The sequence below is a fragment of the Spermophilus citellus genome, assembly GCF_964194105.1.
Source record: "Spermophilus citellus genome assembly, chromosome: 3".
In the NCBI taxonomy this organism is placed as follows: Eukaryota; Metazoa; Chordata; class Mammalia; order Rodentia; family Sciuridae; genus Spermophilus; species Spermophilus citellus.
This window is the reverse complement of record NC_138184.1, coordinates 2,606,853-2,624,305: the sequence shown is the minus strand read 5'-3', so window position 1 is coordinate 2,624,305 and position 17,453 is coordinate 2,606,853. Positions and strand designations below refer to the sequence as shown.

The window sequence follows — 17,453 nt, the reverse complement described above, 5'->3', positions numbered from 1 at the left end:
GACCTCAACAAGGGAAACTTTATTGTTCCGTCCGGGCGGCGACGATGTCGGTGAATTACGCGGCCGGGCTGTCGCCGTATGCGGATAAGGGCAAGTGCGGCCTCCCCGAGGTGAGCGCCGCGGGGTTCCCGAAGGCCGACCCCACGGCCGCGGGCGTGGCGGGTCGGGCGGTTGCGGGGCATTGTGGGAATCTCAGGAGGCTCCCCGGCTAGACAATGGGAGGGACTTCCCAGGGAGGAGGGGGCGGGGCCGAGAGAGGGACCGGGTCGGGGAAGGTCTGCCGGGCTGATGGGAGAGGAGGGGGGGTGTGATTCCAGCGAAAGCCACGGCAGGGCCCCGGTGGGAGGCGGGCGTAACCCGCCAAGCCGGACCGGGACTCCGTGCCAGGCTGGGGCGTGGCCCTTGATCCCGGGGACTGGGAAGGGTTCTGAGCCGGAGGGGTCGAGATGGCCGGTGGCCGAGACCCCTGCGTCCCGGAGGGCGAGTGCGGGGAAGCTGCCCGGCGCACGGGCCTGGGCTCCGAGCTGGGCCCCCGGCCCCTCTCCTGCACCCGGGCGCACCGAGCGCCCTGTGACCAGGTGTCACCTGGGGCTGGGGAGCAGGGAGCAGGACGGAGCTGAGGACCAGCCACCTCTCACCGTCCCTCCCCTGACCCTGCCCCTCGGGGACTCGCTGGGGACTCTGGGGACTCACTTGACTGCCTGTCGCTGCGCAGATCTTCGACCCCCCGGAGGAGCTGGAGCGCAAGGTGCGGGAGCTGGCGCTGCTCGTGTCGCGGGCCTCCCACGTGGTGTTCCACACGGGCGCGGGCATCAGCACGGGCGCCGGCATCCCTGACTTCAGGTGTGTGTCCCCCGGCCGAGGGACCCGGGGTCAGGGGGTCCCTGGAACCACAGCCCGCTGTGCTGTCCCCTGGGGGCCAGAACCTGGCCCTGAACTCGCCTGGCTGCAAGGGGTGCTGGGAAGTGTGGCCGCTATCAGACGGCACCTGGGGGACAGCGAGCTGGTCACACGGGGTTCTGTGGCCACAGGGACATCAGGTCGGCTCTCACTGCCAGGAGGGCGGGGCCAGGCAGGCCTTGCCCTTGGGAGCCTCCATCTCCTGGTCCTCTGGGCAGGTGGGCCAGGTGCTGTCCAGGCTGCCGGAGTCCAGCAGCTGCCCGAGTCCAGCAGCTGCCCGAGTCCAGCAGCTGCCCGAGTCGCGGGTCTTGTTGCTGGAAGGGGCCGGGTTCAACCTTGGCCAGACTGTGGCCCTTTCCCAAGAGCCTCCTGGGCCCCAGGCCCAGGCCCAGGCCCAGACCCTCCCGGCGGGAACAGGGTCCCAGGGCTGCTGAGGTCCTGAGGCTGAGCCCTGCCCGCCCAGCTCCCCTATCACAGTCACCGGTCACGGGTCACGGTCACAGTCACAGGGCGCCCTCTGGGCTCAGGTCCAGCCCTGAGCCACTGCCCTGCTCCCCTGCTGTGGCCCCCAGACCTCCCTCGGGCAGCTGCCAGCCTGTGTTTACCCCTCTGGCTGAGTGGAGTGGTCGCCTTCCTCCCCCACAGTCCCCAGTGAGGCCCCTTCCGCTGCTGCCCCAGCTCTGGGTCCCTCCCTGTGACCAGACCTGACCCTGGAGGGCCAGAGTCCAGCTGTGTCTCCCCCATAACTCCTTGAGGGCAGGACAGGGGTCTACTATGACCCCAGCATCACCAGTGTAGCCAGGGTCAGCTTGACCGGCCTGCGCTCCGTGCTCTGGACCTGTCTTCCCGTCCCTGCCTGCTCTCTCTGTCCCTGTCCTTCCCTCTGGCTCTCTCTCCATCTGCTCTGCTCTGCCTTCCTCTGATTCTTTTGTCTGTCTCTGATTCTTTGTCTCATTGGCTCTGATTCTGTCTCCTTTGCTGCCTTCGCCTGTTTGCTCCAAACCCTCCCCCTGCACCTCCAGGGGCCCCCGCGGCGTCTGGACCATGGAGGAGCGCGGCCTGGCCCCCCAGTTCGACACCACCTTCGAGAGCGCACGGCCCACGAAGACACACATGGCGCTGGTGCAGCTGGAGCGGGTGGGCCTGCTCCACTTCCTGGTCAGTCAGAACGTGGACGGGCTGCACGTGCGCTCCGGCTTCCCCAGGTGACTGGCTCTGCCTGCCCCCGGCCTGGGGCGCCACACCCTGGGTCCCCCGCTCCTGGGGCTCATCACAGCTCTGCGCGCCCCCCGACCCGGGGCTTCCAGGTCTTTCTCCACCTGCTGGGAGAAGCTGCCCCTCAGATCAGCCAGGCTGGTGGAGGTGGAGCGTCCCCAGGGGGCTCCCCTCAGGCGAGACTCCCCTCAGGTGTGACCCCCCTCAGGTGTGACCCCCCTCAGGTGTGACCCCCTTCAGGCATTGCTCCCCTCAGGTGTAACCCCCCTCAGGTGTGACTCCCCTCAGGTGTGACTCCCTCAGGTGTGACACCCCTCAGGTGTTGCTCCCCTCAGGTGTGACTCCCCTCAGGTGTTGCTCCCCTCAGGCGAGACTCCCCTCAGGTGTGACCCCCCTCAGGTGAGACTCCCCTCAGGTGTGACCCCCCTCAGGTGTGACCCCCCTCAGGTGTGACTCCCCTCAGGTGTGACTCCCTCAGGTGTGACACCCCTCAGGTGTGACTCCCTCAGGTGTGACACCCCTCAGGTGTTGCTCCCCTCAGGTGTGACTCCCCTCAGGTGTTGCTCCCCTCAGGCGAGACTCCCCTCAGGTGTGACCCCCCTCAGGTGTGACCCCCCTCAGGTGTGACCCCCTTCAGGCATTGCTCCCCTCAGGTGTGACCCCCCTCAGGTGTGACTCCCCTAAGGTGTGACTCCCTCAGGTGTGACACCCCTGAGGCATTGCTCCCCTCAGTCATGACTCCCCTCAGGTGAGACTCCTCTCAGGTATGAACTCCCTCAGGTGTAACCCCCCTCAGGTGTGACTCCCCTCAGGTGTGACACCCCTCAGGTGTTGCTCCCCTCAGGTGTGATTCCCCTCAGGTGTTGCTCCCCTCAGGCGAGACTCCCCTCAGGTGTGACTCCCCTCAGGTGTTGCTCCCCTCAGGTGTGACTCCCCTCAGGTGTTGCTCCCCTCAGGCAAGACTCCCCTCAGGTGTGACCCCCCTCAGGTGTGATCCCCTTCAGGCATTGCTCCCCTCAGGTGTGACTCCCCTAAGGTGTGACTCCCTCAGGGGTGACCCCCCTAAGGTGGGACTCCCTCAGGTGTGACACCCCTGAGGCATTGCTCCCCTCAGTCATGACTCCCCTCAGGTGAGACTCCTCTCAGGTATGAACTCCCTCAGGTGTTGCTCCCCTCAGGTGTGACTCCCCTCAGGTGTGACTCCCTTCAAGAGTGACTCCCCTCAGGTGTGACTCCCCTCAGGTGTGACCCCCTCAGGTGTGACTCCCCTCAGGTGTGACTCTCCTCACGTGTGACCTCCTCAGGTGTGACTCCCCTCAGGTGTGACCCCCTCAGGTGAGACTCCCCTCAGGTGTGACCCCCTCAGGTGTGACTCCCCTCACGTGTGACTCCCCTCACGTGTGACCCCCTCAGGTGTGACTCCCCTCAGGTGTGACTCCCCTCAGGTGTGACCCCCTCCGGTGTGACTCCCCTCAGGTGTGACTCCCCTCAGGTGTGACCCCCTCAGGTGTGACTCCCCTCAGGTGTAACCCCCTCAGGTGTAACCCCCTCAGGTATGACTCCCTCAGGTGTAACCCCCTCAGGTATGACTCCCTCAGGTGTGACTCCCTTCAAGAGTGACTCCCCTCAGGTGTGACTCCCCTCAGGTGTGACCCCCTCAGGTGTGACTCCCCTCAGGTGTGACTCTCCTCACGTGTGACCTCCTCAGGTGTGACTCCCCTCAGGTGTGACCCCCTCAGGTGAGACTCCCCTCAGGTGTGACCCCCTCAGGTGTGACTCCCCTCACGTGTGACTCCCCTCACGTGTGACCCCCTCAGGTGTGACTCCCCTCAGGTGTGACTCCCCTCAGGTGTGACCCCCTCCGGTGTGACTCCCCTCAGGTGTGACTCCCCTCAGGTGTGACCCCCTCAGGTGTGACTCCCCTCAGGTGTAACCCCCTCAGGTGTAACCCCCTCAGGTATGACTCCCTCAGGTGTAACCCCCTCAGGTATGACTCCCTCAGGTGTGACTCCCCTCAGGTGTGACCCCTCAGGTGTGACTCCCCTCAGGTGTAACCCCCTCAGGTGTAACCCCCTCAGGTATGACTCAGGTGTAATCCCCTCAGGTGTGACCCCCTCAGGTATGACTCCCTCAGGTGTAACCCCCTCAGGTATGACTCCCTCAGGTGTGACCCCCTCAGGTGTGACTCCCCTCAGGTGTGACCCCTCAGGTGTGACTCCCCTCAGGTGTAACCCCCTCAGGTGTAACCCCCTCAGGTGTGAGTCCCCTCAGGTGTGCCGGGTGGCAGGGCGGGTCCTGAGCTTGCCGCTTGCTTGGTTTCAAGATGCCCTCCTTTCTGGTGCTGGCGGAGCCCAGGTCCTGGCGCTGCCCCTGAGCCCTGCTGCAGCCCAGACTTGGTCCACACCTGAGTGCCCTCCCTGCCCCAGGACCCCGTGGTTGTGGGTGGACGGAGCCCGAGCTGCTGCAGGCCAGGCCTGGTTGCCACACCTGAGCACGCGGGATGGGCCTTTGACGGGGCACAGAGACACCCAGGCGGCCTCTTGGGCACACAGTTGCACCCAGGCTCCCAGCGCCAGTCCTCACACGCAGGAGCAAGCTGGCCCCAGCCCAGGTGTTTACTTATTGAGCTCCTACTGCGTGCCAGGCTCTTCTAGTGCGGGACACGGAATGGACCAGACAGATGGCAGTTGTTCCCTGTGTCCCAGGGTCTGTGCTTCGGTGGGGCAGAAGTGGGGTCCCTGGACCAGGTTCAGGGGGTCCCTGTCCTGAGTGCACACAGTGGGGCGCTGGGAAGCTGTGGCTGTGAAGGGGCGGTCAGCAGGGCTCCCCTGTGGAGGTGGCACTGCAGCAGGGTCCCCGGGAGGTGGCAGGGGAGCCACAGGGAAGCACCTGCCACGCCTCTTGTTTGGAACCCTTGACATCCAAAGACTTGGATGTCACTGTCTCATTCCACAGAGAGGGACTGAGGCACAGAGAGGGTAACAGGCTGGCTCAGGGTTGCTCAGCAGATTTGCTCTCACTCCCTGCCCCAAAGCCTGTGCTCCGGGGCCACGCATGCCACATTTCTCTTATGGCCAGCTGGAATTCCAACCCTGTCCTTCCACCGGGTGGCCCAGCAGCCTCCTACACTTTGGAAGGGGGCAGGTATGTTACCAAGAGAAAGGCTGCCCGTCTGCAGAGGTGGGGTCAGCCATGAGGACAGTGAGAGAGGTGCAGAGAGGTTGGGCCACTGTGCAGGGATGCACAGCGCACGGATGGGGGCCGGAAGGTGGGGGGAGTGGCTTGGTCTTGTGGATGCGGGGCCTGGGCACCCAGGGAGCCCCCCAGCAGCCTCTTCCTTCCTCTCGCACAGGGACAAGCTGGCTGAGCTGCACGGGAACATGTTTGTAGAAGAGTGTGTCAAGTGCAGGACGTGAGTGGCAGGGCTGGGGGGGACAGGCTGGCTGTGGGTGTCATCGGTGGGGGGGACAAGGTGGCTGTGGGTGTCAGGGGGGACAGGCTGGCTGTGCGTGTCATTGGGGGGGGACAAGGTGGCTGTGGGTGTCATCGGTGGGGGGGACAGGGTGGCTGTGGGTGTCATTGGGGGGGACAGGCTGGCTGTGCATGACCGCAGGCTGGTGGGAGAGCTGGTGACAGTGACTCAGCTGCCGGGGCCCTGGGAGTCCAGTCTGACGCTCCCGGAGACCCAGGGCTGTGGGAGGCCTGGGCACGGCCCTCCGGGGACACCTGGTGGCCCCGCCGCTGCCCGCGTGGTCAAGGTCACATGGCTGTCTCCTGTGTGTCTTCTCCCTTCTTGGAGGACCAGCCGTCCCCCTCCTCTGGTCGGACCTTGTCTCGACTGACCACACCCCCAGTGACCCTGCTTTCAGACAGGGTCACCCTCTGGGTCACTGGGCTTAAGCTTCAGCAGGTCCTTTTGGGTGACACAGTCCAGCCCACGACAGGGAGTGACCCCCACTCTGGCCGTTGACCTTCCAAGTTGCTGGCTGCAGACCTCCGTCCAGTGCCCTGACTCGGGGTGCCCCAGGGCCCCAGTCCCTTCCCGAGTTGCAGAGCCTCAGCTTCTGGCGTGGTCTGCGCGGGGAAGGACCCAGGGTCTGGCTGGCTCGTGCCAGGCGAGCGCTGGCCACCGGGCCTCTCCTGGTCCCCGGCGGGGCTCCCCGCAGGGCCCACCCCCTCCCGTCTGCGGACTCCTCCTGCTCGGGTCCCGGTGCGGGAACCCCTTCCCCAAGAGCGTCTCGGAGAAAGCCCAGCGCCGCCCGGGGCTTCAGGGCGGCCCGCGAGACCCTTGTCCTGCCTCCTTCCTCCTGGGCAGGCAGTATGTCCGGGACACGGTCGTGGGCACCATGGGCCTCAAGGCCACCGGCCGGCTCTGCACCATGGCCAAGGCGAGAGGGCTGCGGGCCTGCAGGTGAGTGACCCTCCCCACCGCCCAGCCCCGGGGGCCGGGGGGCCGGCTGACCCTCCACTGCCCACAGGGGGGAGCTGAGAGACACCATCCTGGACTGGGAAGATGCTCTGCCGGACCGGGACCTGGCTCGAGCCGACGAGGCCAGCAGGTGGGACCCCTGTGCCCGGGGTGGGGGTGGAGCGGGGCGGGCAGGGACTGAGCCTGTGCTCCTGGCCCCAGGACCGCCGACCTGTCCATCACCCTGGGCACCTCCCTGCAAATCCGGCCCAGCGGGAACCTGCCGCTGGCCACCAAGCGCCGGGGAGGCCGGCTGGTCATCGTGAACCTCCAGCCCACCAAGCACGTAGGTGCCGAGCCCACCCCCGCCCGGGGCCCTGGGCCTCTGCCCCGCCTGACCCTGCTCGCCCTGCAGGACCGGCACGCTGACCTGCGCATCCACGGCTACGTAGACCAGGTCATGACCCGGCTCATGAAGCACCTGGGGCTGGAGATCCCCGCCTGGGACGGGCCCCGCGTGCTGGACAGGGCCCTGCCACCCCTGCCGCGCCCTCCGGCTCCCAAGCTGGAGCCCAAGGAGGAGCCCCCCAGCGACCCCGGGCAGGAGCCCAGCGTGGAGACCCGGGCCCGGCACAATGGCTGCAAGCCCCCCAGCCCCAAGAGGGAGCCGCCAGACAGCCCTGCCCCCCGCCGGCCTCCCAAGAGGGTGAAGGCCGAGGCGGCACCCAGCTGACCAGGCGCTGGCCCGGGCTCCCACAGAAACCATGGACTCCTCTTCCTTATGGTCTCACTGTTACTTGTCCCTGTCCCCGGGGACCTCAGGGAGCTGAGAGCCGGACTCCAGGCCCAGGGCCGTGGGCCTCCACTGTCTGGTTGGCTCTTGGGCCTCTGGGGAGCCCAGCAAGAGCCCGGCCCACCGCCCGCCACGGCCAGCCTCCGACTCAGGACTTCTGGGAGCGGGTGGCAGACGCCCTCCTCCCCAGTTTCCAGCCTAAAGGGGGAGCGCCCTGGGCCCCTCTGGGGACTCCGAACACTCCCTCCCCATCAGCTCTTGATCTGCCTCCCAAGGCCACCTTCAGGGACCCCCACAGGGAGCCGGACCCCCCGCCGCTGAGGGCAGGGCTGCGGGGAGAAGGTCCCCGGCCTCCCCAAGTCTTCAACGCAATAAAGACAGACTCCTAGCAGCTGGGCGCCTTGCAGTCCCTTGGTGCAGCACCCTGGGGACAGGGGAGGGCTTCGCCCCCTCCCCACCCGCCATCCTGGGGCTGGGGGGGCGCTCCTGCAGCCCCGGGCCCTGGTTACGCCTTCTGCCCCCAGTGGGGTGTCCCTGGAGGAGAGAGGCCCCCCGCCCCGTGGGTCCTGGCCCCTGCGCAGCCGGTGGGGGTGGTGTTGGTCAGGTTGTCCCCGCTCCCCGCCTGTGACCTCGACCTGGTTTTCTCATCTTAAAATGAGGCCCGTGGTGCGTAGCGCAGCCCCTCGGCAGCAGGTCCTGGTCCCCAGGTCCCACTTCTGGGCTCCAGGGGTCCCGCCCGGCCCTTGTCCTTCTCCAAGGTGCTGAAGCTGTCAGACGGGGGCCGCACTCCACCCCCCAGCTCCCCTGAGCCCCCCAGCCGTGTCCTGTCAAAATACTTTATTAACCGTCGGTCGCGCAGTCTTAGAAAAGGGGTGGTGGTGGGTGGCGGCCACTCAGAAGTCCAGGGTCCCTGAGGCTGGACAGCTTCCTCTGCCCAGTGAGCAGGGAGGCCGAGGGGCACCCAGGCGCAGGTCGCGATCTGCGCTGTGTGGGGCTGAGCAGTGGCCAGCAGCCAGCCCTGGGCCTGGGGCGCTGGGGCCACACCTAGGCCAGCTCCCGTCTGTCCCCGCAGTGAGCTGCGGTGTCCACCAGGGCCTGCCTCGCCTCTGCTCCCTGGGCCTGCCGTCCACTTGGGCTCCCCCAGGTGGCCTGGGCAGGGACTCGGAGGCACGCTGGGGTCTCACAGCTCCTCCCCGGCTGCCTCCAGCCCCGCACGTCCTGTGCTGAGCACCGGCTCAGGTGCCACCCAGTCCAGCAGGGTGGCCGGGCCCAACTCCTCTGTTGAGTTGCCCAGAACCAGGGTCGAGTTGTCCAGCTCCTTTGCTGACCCGCCCAGTGCCAGCATGTCCAGGAAGCCCCAGTCCGTCCCCAGGCCGCCTGGGGGCCCTCTGTGGGACACAGCAGCGTCCGGCCGGGGGCCTGGGGCCTGGGAAGCCAGGTCATCGTCCGGGGCCACCCGGGACGAGGCATCGTTGTGCAGCGTCCTGGAGAAGACTGAGCAGAGTTCGGGGACTCAGGAGGGACGCCGCGGGGGCAGAGTCCTGTGGCCCTCTCCCCGGCCCCCGGTCTCGGGACACTGGGGCACAGGTCTCCCAGGGTCCAGGTGCACCGGGAAGAGGTGGGGGGCAGGCACTCACCTCGCACGGGAGCGAAGTCCCCTGGGCTTTCGGCCTTGTTGGCGGCGAAAGGGCTGATGGAGGGGAGGACGATGAGGGCGAAGGACAGCAGCAGGACCTGCCAGAGAGGGGTGGTCACCTGCGTCCCCTCCACAGGGAGGGAGGCCAGCCCGGGACCCCAGCACTGTGCTGGCCATCACTTCCTGCAGACCCCTCCCCGGGGGGCAGGGGAGAGGACTCACCGCGGTGCAGGTGCCCGTGTGCACAGACTTGGTGGTGGACTGGACCACCATGGCCTGCAGCCTCTTGAGCTGCTCCAGCAGGGACCTCGGAGGGACAGGGGCGGCTGAGCCTGCGGGGCCTGGCCCTGCTCCTGCCCATTCCCCAGGCCCCAGCCTCACCGAAGTCTGGGTTCCACCCTCCCTCAGGGTCCCACTGCTCCCGCCCGCCTCCATCATGGCTCACGAGAAGGCCACCCGCTCTTCTGTGGCCCCCGCGGCTCTCCTGCCCCTCTCCTGGGTTCAGGCTCTGACACGGCCAGGGGGTGCTTGGCCACTATGAAGCCAAAGCCCAAGTCCTCCCTGTGGCCCAGGGGGCCCTTCCCAGCCTGCCTTGCCTCCTTCCCCCACCTCCTCTGCCCCAGGGCCTTTGCACAGATGGCGCCCACCGAGCTGGGGCTCATTCCCTGCCCCATGGCACCCTCCCCACTTCCTGCGCCCCCCCAACCCTGGACGTGGGCTCACAGGTTCTGCTTCTCCAGCTGCAGGACTTTCCTCTGCAGCTCCTGGTTCTGGGCAGTGCAGGCCGACATCCTGAAGGAACAATGAATGACCTGGTGACTTGCAGAATTTGTCACCAAGTGTCCCCACTGATGTTTCCCTGGGAGGCCCCAAGCCAGAAAGCAAAGGCCTCCTGCCTCAGTCCCCTGGTTGCTGGGGACCACAACACACGCCTGGGCACCTGTGCAGGGCCAGGACGGGAGCCCAGGTCTGTCGGTTTCCAAGTCCCCGTGGGGTGGGACTTCCACCACGGCCGAGCCCCAGGGCTGAGTGCCAGGCTCAGAGTTGGAGACCCCAGCCGAAGCCCTGGCCCTCCGCGACCTGCAGCCCCTCCAGGCTGGGCGGCAGGCAGGTGCTGAGCACGAGGGCCCACCTTCCACCCCAGCACCACCGGGGGAAGCGGGGAAGAGGGCAGAGGCAAGCCCCCATCTTGGCCTGGGTGCGGCTGGCACCCATGTTCCCCGTCAGCATCGGTGGCCTTAAGTCAGAACACTCGGGTGCAGACTTGAAGTGTCCCACTGGGCTGAGGATGAGCATGAGGTGGGCCACGGCCGTCTCCACCCCAGGGCAGGGGTGCACCCAGCACCGGGAATGGGGAGCGGGAACACAGGCTCCTAAGGGAAAATCCTCCTCTTGAGGCCAGAGACTCTTGCACCATCAGCTTGTTTTCCCCATAGGTAGCAGATGGGTCGTGTGCTGTTCTGCAGGGAGGTGCATAAGGATCCACAGTCCCTTTGCAAAAAGTAGGCCCAACATAGCAACTGGAAAGGAACGAATTCCCCCAGTGAAAATGCTCCTTTAAACCAGGCCTGGTGATGCGCACCTGTGGTCCTGGCCACCCAGGAGGCTGGGCAAGAGGTTCCCAAGTTTGAGGCCAGCCTGGGCAACTCAGTGTGACCCTGTCTCAAAGTTTATAAAGAGCTGGGGGTGCACGTCAGGGGAGGAATGCTTGCCCAGCACGTGGGAGACGCTCAGTCCACACACCCCCTCAAAGTGGGATGCAGCTAATGCAGTGCTGAGAGGGAAATGCATAGCCCTGATCCAGCCCCAGAGCTGAGCAGGCACATTTAAACAATAGTCAGAGAACAACAGAATAAGTCCCTCAAAAACTAGAGGCTGTGGCCAGGCACGGTGGTGCATGCCTGTAGTCCCAGTGACTCAGAGACTGAGGGAGGAGGATTGCAAATTCAAGGCGAGCATCAGCAATTTAGGCTCTAAGCAACTTAGTGAGACCCTGTCTCAAAACAAAAAAACAAAAAGGGCTGGGGAGGGCCTGGGGTTGTGGCTCAGTGGTAGCACGAGGCCCTGGGTTTGGTCCTCAGCACTGTATAAAAATAACTAAATGAAATAAAGGTGTTGTGTCCAACTGTAACTAAAAAATAAAATATTTTTTAAAAAGCTCTGGGGATGTGACTGAGTGGTAAATCACCTGCCCCTGCGTTTCCTCCCCAGTGCCAAATTTCACATACATATATGTATAATTAGTTGGGAAGAAAAGACAGAAAGTTATTATTTGATGGGAACCATGGTTAGGAATTATTTTGATAACCGTCATTTGATAAGAAGAATAAAACAGACAAAATTCTGGGAAGACTGATCAAAAAGTAGAAGAAGGCACAAGTAGACAACATGAAGAATTCAGAGGACGTGACGACAGATGCGGACGTCGGAGCCTGAAACAGCAGAGAGTAGGGACAGTTCAGTGTGCCACGAGGACTTCCCAGGAACCAGGACGTGGAAACCGACTCAAGAGGAAACGGAAAACCCAAACAGACCCGCAGCATCCAACAAGGCCACTGTGGGTCCGGAAAGGGGGCCGCCTTTGCTGTTTGTACCAAAGGACGAAGAGCTTGGCCCCTGCGGACCCTCAGCACCTTCAGAGGGGCGAGGGGCCAGCTCGGGGCTCCCTTTGGGACAGCCGGGTCCTCCTCTGCCTCCCGCGGCCAGTGCTCTCAGGGCTGAAGCGGCACCATTCTCCAGCGCCATCAGAGAGGAGCTTCATGTCCTCGGGGCACAGGGACCCCAGGACCCTTGCCCAAGCCATCTCCGGGGATCCCTGAGTCCTCGTAGGGAACACTCTTTCTCGAGGGGAAGCAACGCTGATTTTGTCAGGCCCTAGCAGTTGTGACCCTCGGCACCCCGTGTCCCTCTCTCTGAGCCTCAGTTTCCCCCAGTGCGAGGTCCAACCCCCGCCCCGCGTTACCGAGTTTCCAGGCCATCGATGTACTCCTTCTTCTTCTTCCTGCTCTCTTGCGCTGATTGTTTGTTGCGGATTTTCCGGCGGATTTTCTTCAGGACTCTCTCCTCGTACTGCAGAGGGAAAGGGGAGGGCTGAGCCGTCTGGGCGGTCCCCTCTGCTGTCCAGACTCCGTTCAGACCCCCGGGGCGGGCGCTGGTCGGGGGAGGCCAGCCTGCCGCCCTCATTCTTGCAGTGTGCAAGAGGCCCGGCTGCGCGGGTCAGCCTGGCTCCGTCCTCCGCAGGACGCCCCAACCCCAAGAATCCAGCAAGTGACGCCCGGACTGCGCAGTCTGGTGTCCCCCGTGGACACCGCACCTGTCTCGGAGCCCGCCCCAGTTAAGAGAAATGGGGACTTGGGTGTTGACACCGAGTGGGACCATCCGCGGAGCCTGACCAGGCGCTCAGCCTTTGGGGCAGCCCGCGGGATCTGGGAACAGGGCCGCGGAGTATCGCTCTTTGGGGAAATCTCCCCGTCAGAAAGTGTCAGCTCCCGGGGAGGCTGGTGAAATCAGGGAGTTCCACCAAAGCCTGTGTGCAGGGCGGCTGGCCTGCAGGGCACTGTGTGAGCTCTGACCGTGACAAGCCACGATGGGACGGGGGAGGGGACAAAGGAGGGCTTTTAGCCTGCAGCCAGCCAGCTGGTCACCACTGGGCACAGCATCACCTGCTGTGAGTGGGTTTTCAGGGTGGAATTCGGCTGGTGACCCACCGTCCTGACCCTCTAGTGCTGTGGTCTGCTGTGGGATTCGGAGGGGAGCCGGGTGTCCCTCCCACCTTGGTGAGGGGCAGCTGGGTGGGCAGGGTGATGCCCTCCTTGGCCAGCAGCTTCTTCTCGTCCTCCGTCAGCACCAGCTCCTGACAGTGCCCGTTGCCAGGTCGCAGAGAGGCTGCCAGGTGCTGCTGTTGCTGCGGAAAAAACAGGAATTGCACTGGAGGTGGGAGGCGGTGGCCTCCAGAGCAGCCAGGGGACACCTGCAGAGAAAGAGGGTGGGGTCCTCCAGCCCCACACCAGTGACCATGTGACGGGTGCCAGGAACAACAGGAAGGGCAGATGGCACCCCGTGTGGCATGTGCTTAAACCTGGAGGAGGGGCAGGGGACGGGGAGGGGGAGAGCCTGCGGGGAGCTGAGTGCGGCACCCAGGGGAGGGGTGGCCATCTCCCTTCACACCACTCCGTCCGTCATTAGAGCCCAGGCTGTGTGGGTGCACTTGCCTACCCTGTTCCCAAAAAATGACTCAGTTTAGCCAGGCGCAGTGGCGCACACCTGTCGTCCCAGCGGCTCAGGAGGCTGAGGCAGGAGGCTCGCCTCAACCCGTCCCGTGTGGAATAGGAGACTCAGGATGGAGGATGGAGGACCTCAGTCCTGGAAGGTGCTCCGCCCGCCCGGCCCGGCCCACAGCATCTTGGCTGAGAGGCCCTGGGTTTCGGGGCCTCCTGAGAGGCACGTGTCCCCCAGGTGAGCGGGCAGCCCCCCGTAGCTTGCCCTAGCGCCCGCTCTTCCCCCTCCGAGGGGCCGCGGAAGAGTCCCTCCCAGCAGGCTGGACTTTGTCCCTTCTGCCTGGCACTTGGCTGGGGACACTGCCTGCTGTCCCCCTTCCCCTTCCTGTTGCTGCCACCCCATGAATCACTGCTCCGGGACAGTCTTGGTCCAGGCTGGGTCCAAACTCCACGGCTAGCACCCTGGCCACTGTGAGCCCGGCCAGGCTCCCAGCCTGCGTCTACTTTCATCTGAAGAAACAGGAACAAGGTCCCCAGGACCCCAAGACTGTGGACATGGAAAAGGTACATGAAAAATGATGCATTTATAAAAGCCAGTCGCCACCAAGTGAGGTGGCAGATCCCTGTTGTCCTAGCTACTCAGGAGGCTGAGGCAGGAGGATTCCAAGTTGGAGGCCGGCCCGAATAACTTAACCAGACCCTGTCTCAAAATAAGACAGACCGGGCTGGGGAGCGCTCGGGGTGGAGCACCTGCCTAGCATGCCCCAGCCCCAGGGTCCTGCCAGCACGAGGACGGGACAATCCTTCCCAAACCAGTCCTTCTCCCTGCTGACCGACCCTTCAGGGGCCGCTGCAGCACCACTGCCTCCAGGAGGACCCTCTGGGTGAGCTCCCTGCAGTGCGTCACCTCACCCTGACCAGGAGACCTGGACGCCAGCACACAGGTGGCCAGTGCTCACTGAGTGACTCCAGTCGCCGGAGGCGCCCTGGCCCTCCCCGGAGACTGTCAGGATGACCTTTGGCAGCAGACAAAGGGGATTTCAGACCTGACTCTGCCACTTGACCTTCTCATCTGTAAAAGGGGGGGTCTGTCTTACAGGGTAAGAGAAGCCCTGGGCAGGACAGGTGGCCCCCACCAGTGGGCAGCGAGCACAACGGGGCCAAGGCCAGTGCTAGGACAGCCTGTGGTGCTGGGTGGCTTGGCGTGAGCCAGGGACTTCTGTGCCCATTTTCTTAAATGTGGGATTTGGATAATAAAAGCCCGTCTTCAGGCCCCTGCGGATTGAAGGACGGCGATTCCCGGCCTTTGGAAGGTGGCTGGCCCCGGGCGGGCGCGTGGCAGCAGACTCCAGCCTCTTCCTCTCCCGGTTCTGCGTGTGCACACAGTGGCCCAGCCCTGCCATCCTGGGCTGCACGCCCGGGGCTGGGGTGTGGGGTCCCCTCCCGCCTGCCCCATGTCCCAGGCATGGGATGGAGGCTCACCAGGTCCCCGCTGCCCGACAGGAGGAGGTCTTTCACGGTGAGGTTGAAGCGGGAGGGCGTGTCCGCCTGCTCCTCGGTGTACAGGCCCCCTGTGCTCCACACGTCTGATGGGGCAGGAGGGGACAGGGACAGGGAGGGCATCAGAGGGGCACCTCAGCAGCGCCCAGCCCTACCGGCCTCCCCAGTCTCCGTGAGCAGCCTCCACAGGCTGGGGCACTAGGCACAGCTTGGGACCCTGGGCCTGGCTGAGGGGACAGCGGTCACCCCTCTGTGGGATGGACCCCCCCAGCACACCTGGGTGTACCAAGGCGCAAAGAAGACACAGGACATGGTGGGGGACCCGCTGCCACTCAGGGCACAGTGGCTCTCACTGTCCAGGATGGGTCCAGGGCAGCCAGCAGGACCTGGTCTCCCCGAAGGACAGGGGTGAGGCTGGCCCCGCATGCCACCGTCCCTGCTGGTGCCACGCACAGTAGGCAGCTGCCCCAACAGACCCTGGCTCTGATCCCAGGGTGGAGCTGGTGGCCTCGGGTGACTTCACCTCTCAGACCCACAAGAGCTCCGTGCAAGACCAAAGGACAGGGGCAAGCCCAGCGGCCACCTGTCTCCAGGGGGCCCTCTGCCTGGCCCCCGGGCATCAGTGTCCCTGGAGTAAGTCATTATTGATCTGCTGGGGCCATCTGATCAGGCCTTCTCCAGCCCGGAGGTCCCCAGCTCTCCCCTGAGCTCCCTGAGGCAGGCCCAGGACCTGGACGGCCCGGAGCCATCTTCACAGTGGCCCCAGCAGCACCCCTTGGGGCCCAGGAGCAGGGAAGGCAGCCACTCACCCAGGTCGATGGCCACCGAGGCCTCCGGCACTTGGGGGCCCGAGGGCCTGGCGGGGCAGGGGGGCCCAGGGAGGTAGGAGGGGCAGGGCCCCTGGCCAGGCTCATGGGGGTGGCAGCTGGCCGGGGTGGTGGCCAGTCCGCTGCGTGGAGGGGTGTCCTGAGGGTCAGAGGGGAGGTCTTCAGAGATGCCGCTGTCACTGCCCGCGGGGGACCAGATCGGGGAGCTGGGATCCGAGTCTCCAGGGCCCAGGATGGCGCTCAGGAAGTCATCCGAGTCAGAGCCCGGCAGCACCTGCCCCAGGAAGAGGGAGGGGCGGGAGTTGGGGTCCGCGCAGAGCCAGGACGCTCCTGAACTGGGGTGACCGGAAACACCCAGGGAGGGAGGCACAGGCCCCAGGCGTGAGTGTGGCCTGAGTTCCAAATTGCTGAGCGACCCTGGATTGTTCCTGCCCTCTCTGAGCCTCCGCCCCGCACCTGTGCGCAGGCGGCTGCGCCTGACAAGCCACTGGGTGGGAGCGGAGCGGGGGCTGCGGGCGCTGCTGACCTGGCCCGCGGGGCTCCAGCGCTCGGCCAGCTCCACGTGTCTCAGGACGCCGTCCTGCCGGTCAAACAGGAGGTCCAGGAGCTCCAGGCTGTCCATGGGGCCCACGGCGCAGGCGGGGGAAGCCATCTGGGGCGGAGGGACGGCGTGAGGTCACCAGCCCCTCGGGCACCCCCCCAGCTCAGCCCCGGGCTGGGCCCCTGAACCTGACGGCGGCCGCGGGGACCTCAGGTGACAGTTCTCGGAGCGCCATCGGCGGGGCCCGGGCGCCTGTTGGAACTGCCCGCCCGGGAGCCCCGGAGGCCACAGGGGACCAGGGAAGGGCTGGTCCAGGAGGGGGCGGCGCGGCCTGGGCCTCCCCATCCGCCCTGCAGCCCGGGCAGCGGCGGGCCGCGGTACTGGACGGCCTGGAACCGTCTGCAGAGTGGCCCCCGCAGCCGTGGGGCCCGGAGCCACCACTCACCTGGACAGCGAGGCCCCCGTCCATGGGCCCCTCCACACTCCTGGTCTCCGCTGCCAGCCCGAGGCCCACCCACCCGCTGGCTCCTGGCTGTGCCCTGTCACCACCCCCAGGAGATGCTGAAATAGGCCCCGCCGCGCTCGCCCAGCCCCGGGCGTTGATTGGCGGCCAGGGTGGACGGACAGGGTCCAGGGCCAGTGGGGCGCGGGCTGCGGGCGGGACGCGGACCGTTATCTCGGTTGTGTGCTTTCCAGCCTGCAGTGGGCAAAGGCCAAAGTCCTCGGTGTCTGGGCCGCGCCGTGACCTTTTTCCTACTTTCAGGGACTCTTTTCTTCAGTCACCGGACGTTGGATCGGGATAGCTCACGGTCCCTGGGACAGTCCTGTCCCCAGGTCGGAACAAAGCCGGTTCCTTTTCTGGGAACTCCCTTCCCTCATCTGAGCTGCCAACCTCCTGCCCAGCCTCCAAGACCAGCCTGCTCCTTGCCCCCCACTGTCGAATCCCTGAGGTCAAGTCCTTCTAGAATCATCTGTGGTTCATTAGTCAACGTTGATCGAGCTAAACTTCCTGCCTCAGGGCCTTTGCACTGCGAGCTACCTGAACTCCCCTCCTGTGCCCTCCTCCCTGTTCTGTGGTCATCTGTGGCATATCTTCCCGTGGTCGTTGTTTATGAATCAGCTCAGTCCAGTGACAGCCATCTTTGCCCCCAGTAGAGAGGACTCCCGTCTCCGCCTCTTTATCGCGTTGGCACTTTGACTAGACTCTCCACTAGTTTAAATCGTATTTGTTTTTTGTCTTCCCTTGTCCCTCTTCCCTAGGATGTTGGCTCCTTAGGGACCAGGGTGCAATTTCTTGCTCAGTGCTGAGTCCCCAGTGTCTCAGAAAGGACCTAACACATAGTAGGTGCTCAGTCAGTTGTTACTTGTTAAGCACCTACTGTGTGCCAGCCACGGCTTTAGGCTCTAGCAGTAAAG

General features: G+C 65.1%; 2 protein-coding genes across 6 annotated transcripts; one reads left to right on the top strand and one right to left on the bottom strand.

Moving 5' to 3' along the window:
- Positions 1 to 7,712, top strand: SIRT6 (sirtuin 6). 4 transcript variants are annotated; one of them, XM_081283829.1, is made up of 8 exons: positions 1 to 110; positions 716 to 843; positions 1,923 to 2,105; positions 5,468 to 5,527; positions 6,431 to 6,526; positions 6,594 to 6,674; positions 6,746 to 6,869; positions 6,939 to 7,712. In XM_081283829.1, the coding sequence occupies exons 1-8, from the start codon at positions 45 to 47 to the stop codon at positions 7,254 to 7,256; spliced, it is 1,056 nt and encodes a 351-aa protein (XP_081139955.1). In that variant the 5' UTR covers positions 1 to 44; the 3' UTR covers positions 7,257 to 7,712. The 4 variants fall into 4 exon arrangements, with proteins under 4 accessions (XP_081139955.1, XP_081139956.1, XP_081139953.1 ...); XM_081283830.1 differs by lacking the exon at positions 1 to 110 and adding an exon at positions 257 to 275 and having other exon boundaries at positions 6,939 to 7,711; XM_081283827.1 differs by lacking the exon at positions 1 to 110 and adding an exon at positions 283 to 480 and having other exon boundaries at positions 6,939 to 7,711.
- Positions 7,713 to 8,166: 454 nt separating this feature from the next.
- On the bottom strand, positions 8,167 to 16,608 carry CREB3L3 (cAMP responsive element binding protein 3 like 3). Of its 2 annotated transcripts, none has more exons than XM_081287333.1 (10): positions 16,483 to 16,608; positions 16,023 to 16,148; positions 15,479 to 15,770; positions 14,652 to 14,755; positions 12,725 to 12,856; positions 11,915 to 12,021; positions 9,676 to 9,744; positions 9,175 to 9,259; positions 8,954 to 9,050; positions 8,167 to 8,810 (listed from the first exon to the last, which is right to left on the bottom strand). In XM_081287333.1, exons 1-10 carry the CDS (start codon positions 16,504 to 16,506, stop codon positions 8,497 to 8,499), a joined length of 1,350 nt encoding a protein of 449 aa, XP_081143459.1. In that variant the 5' UTR covers positions 16,507 to 16,608; the 3' UTR covers positions 8,167 to 8,496. The 2 variants fall into 2 exon arrangements, with proteins under 2 accessions (XP_081143459.1, XP_081143460.1); XM_081287334.1 differs by having other exon boundaries at positions 12,725 to 12,850.
- Positions 16,609 to 17,453: the final 845 nt, after the last annotated feature.

Coding starts and splice junctions, on each gene's coding strand:
- CREB3L3 (XM_081287333.1), bottom strand. CDS start 16,506: ATGGACGGGGGCCTCGCTGTCCAG. Junction 16,149..16,482: donor ACGGGGGCCTCGCTGTCCAG/GTGAGTGGTGGC, acceptor CCTCCGCCCCAG/ATGGCTTCCCCCGCCTGCGC. Junction 14,756..15,478: donor CTCGGTGGCCATCGACCTGG/GTGAGTGGCTGC, acceptor CTGCCCCATCAG/ACGTGTGGAGCACAGGGGGC.
- SIRT6 (XM_081283827.1), top strand. CDS start 289: ATGGGAGAGGAGGGGGGGTGTGATTCCAGCGAAAGCCACGGCAGGGCC. Junction 481..715: donor AGACCCCTGCGTCCCGGAGG/GCGAGTGCGGGG, acceptor GTCGCTGCGCAG/ATCTTCGACCCCCCGGAGGA. Junction 6,870..6,938: donor ACCTCCAGCCCACCAAGCAC/GTAGGTGCCGAG, acceptor CTCGCCCTGCAG/GACCGGCACGCTGACCTGCG.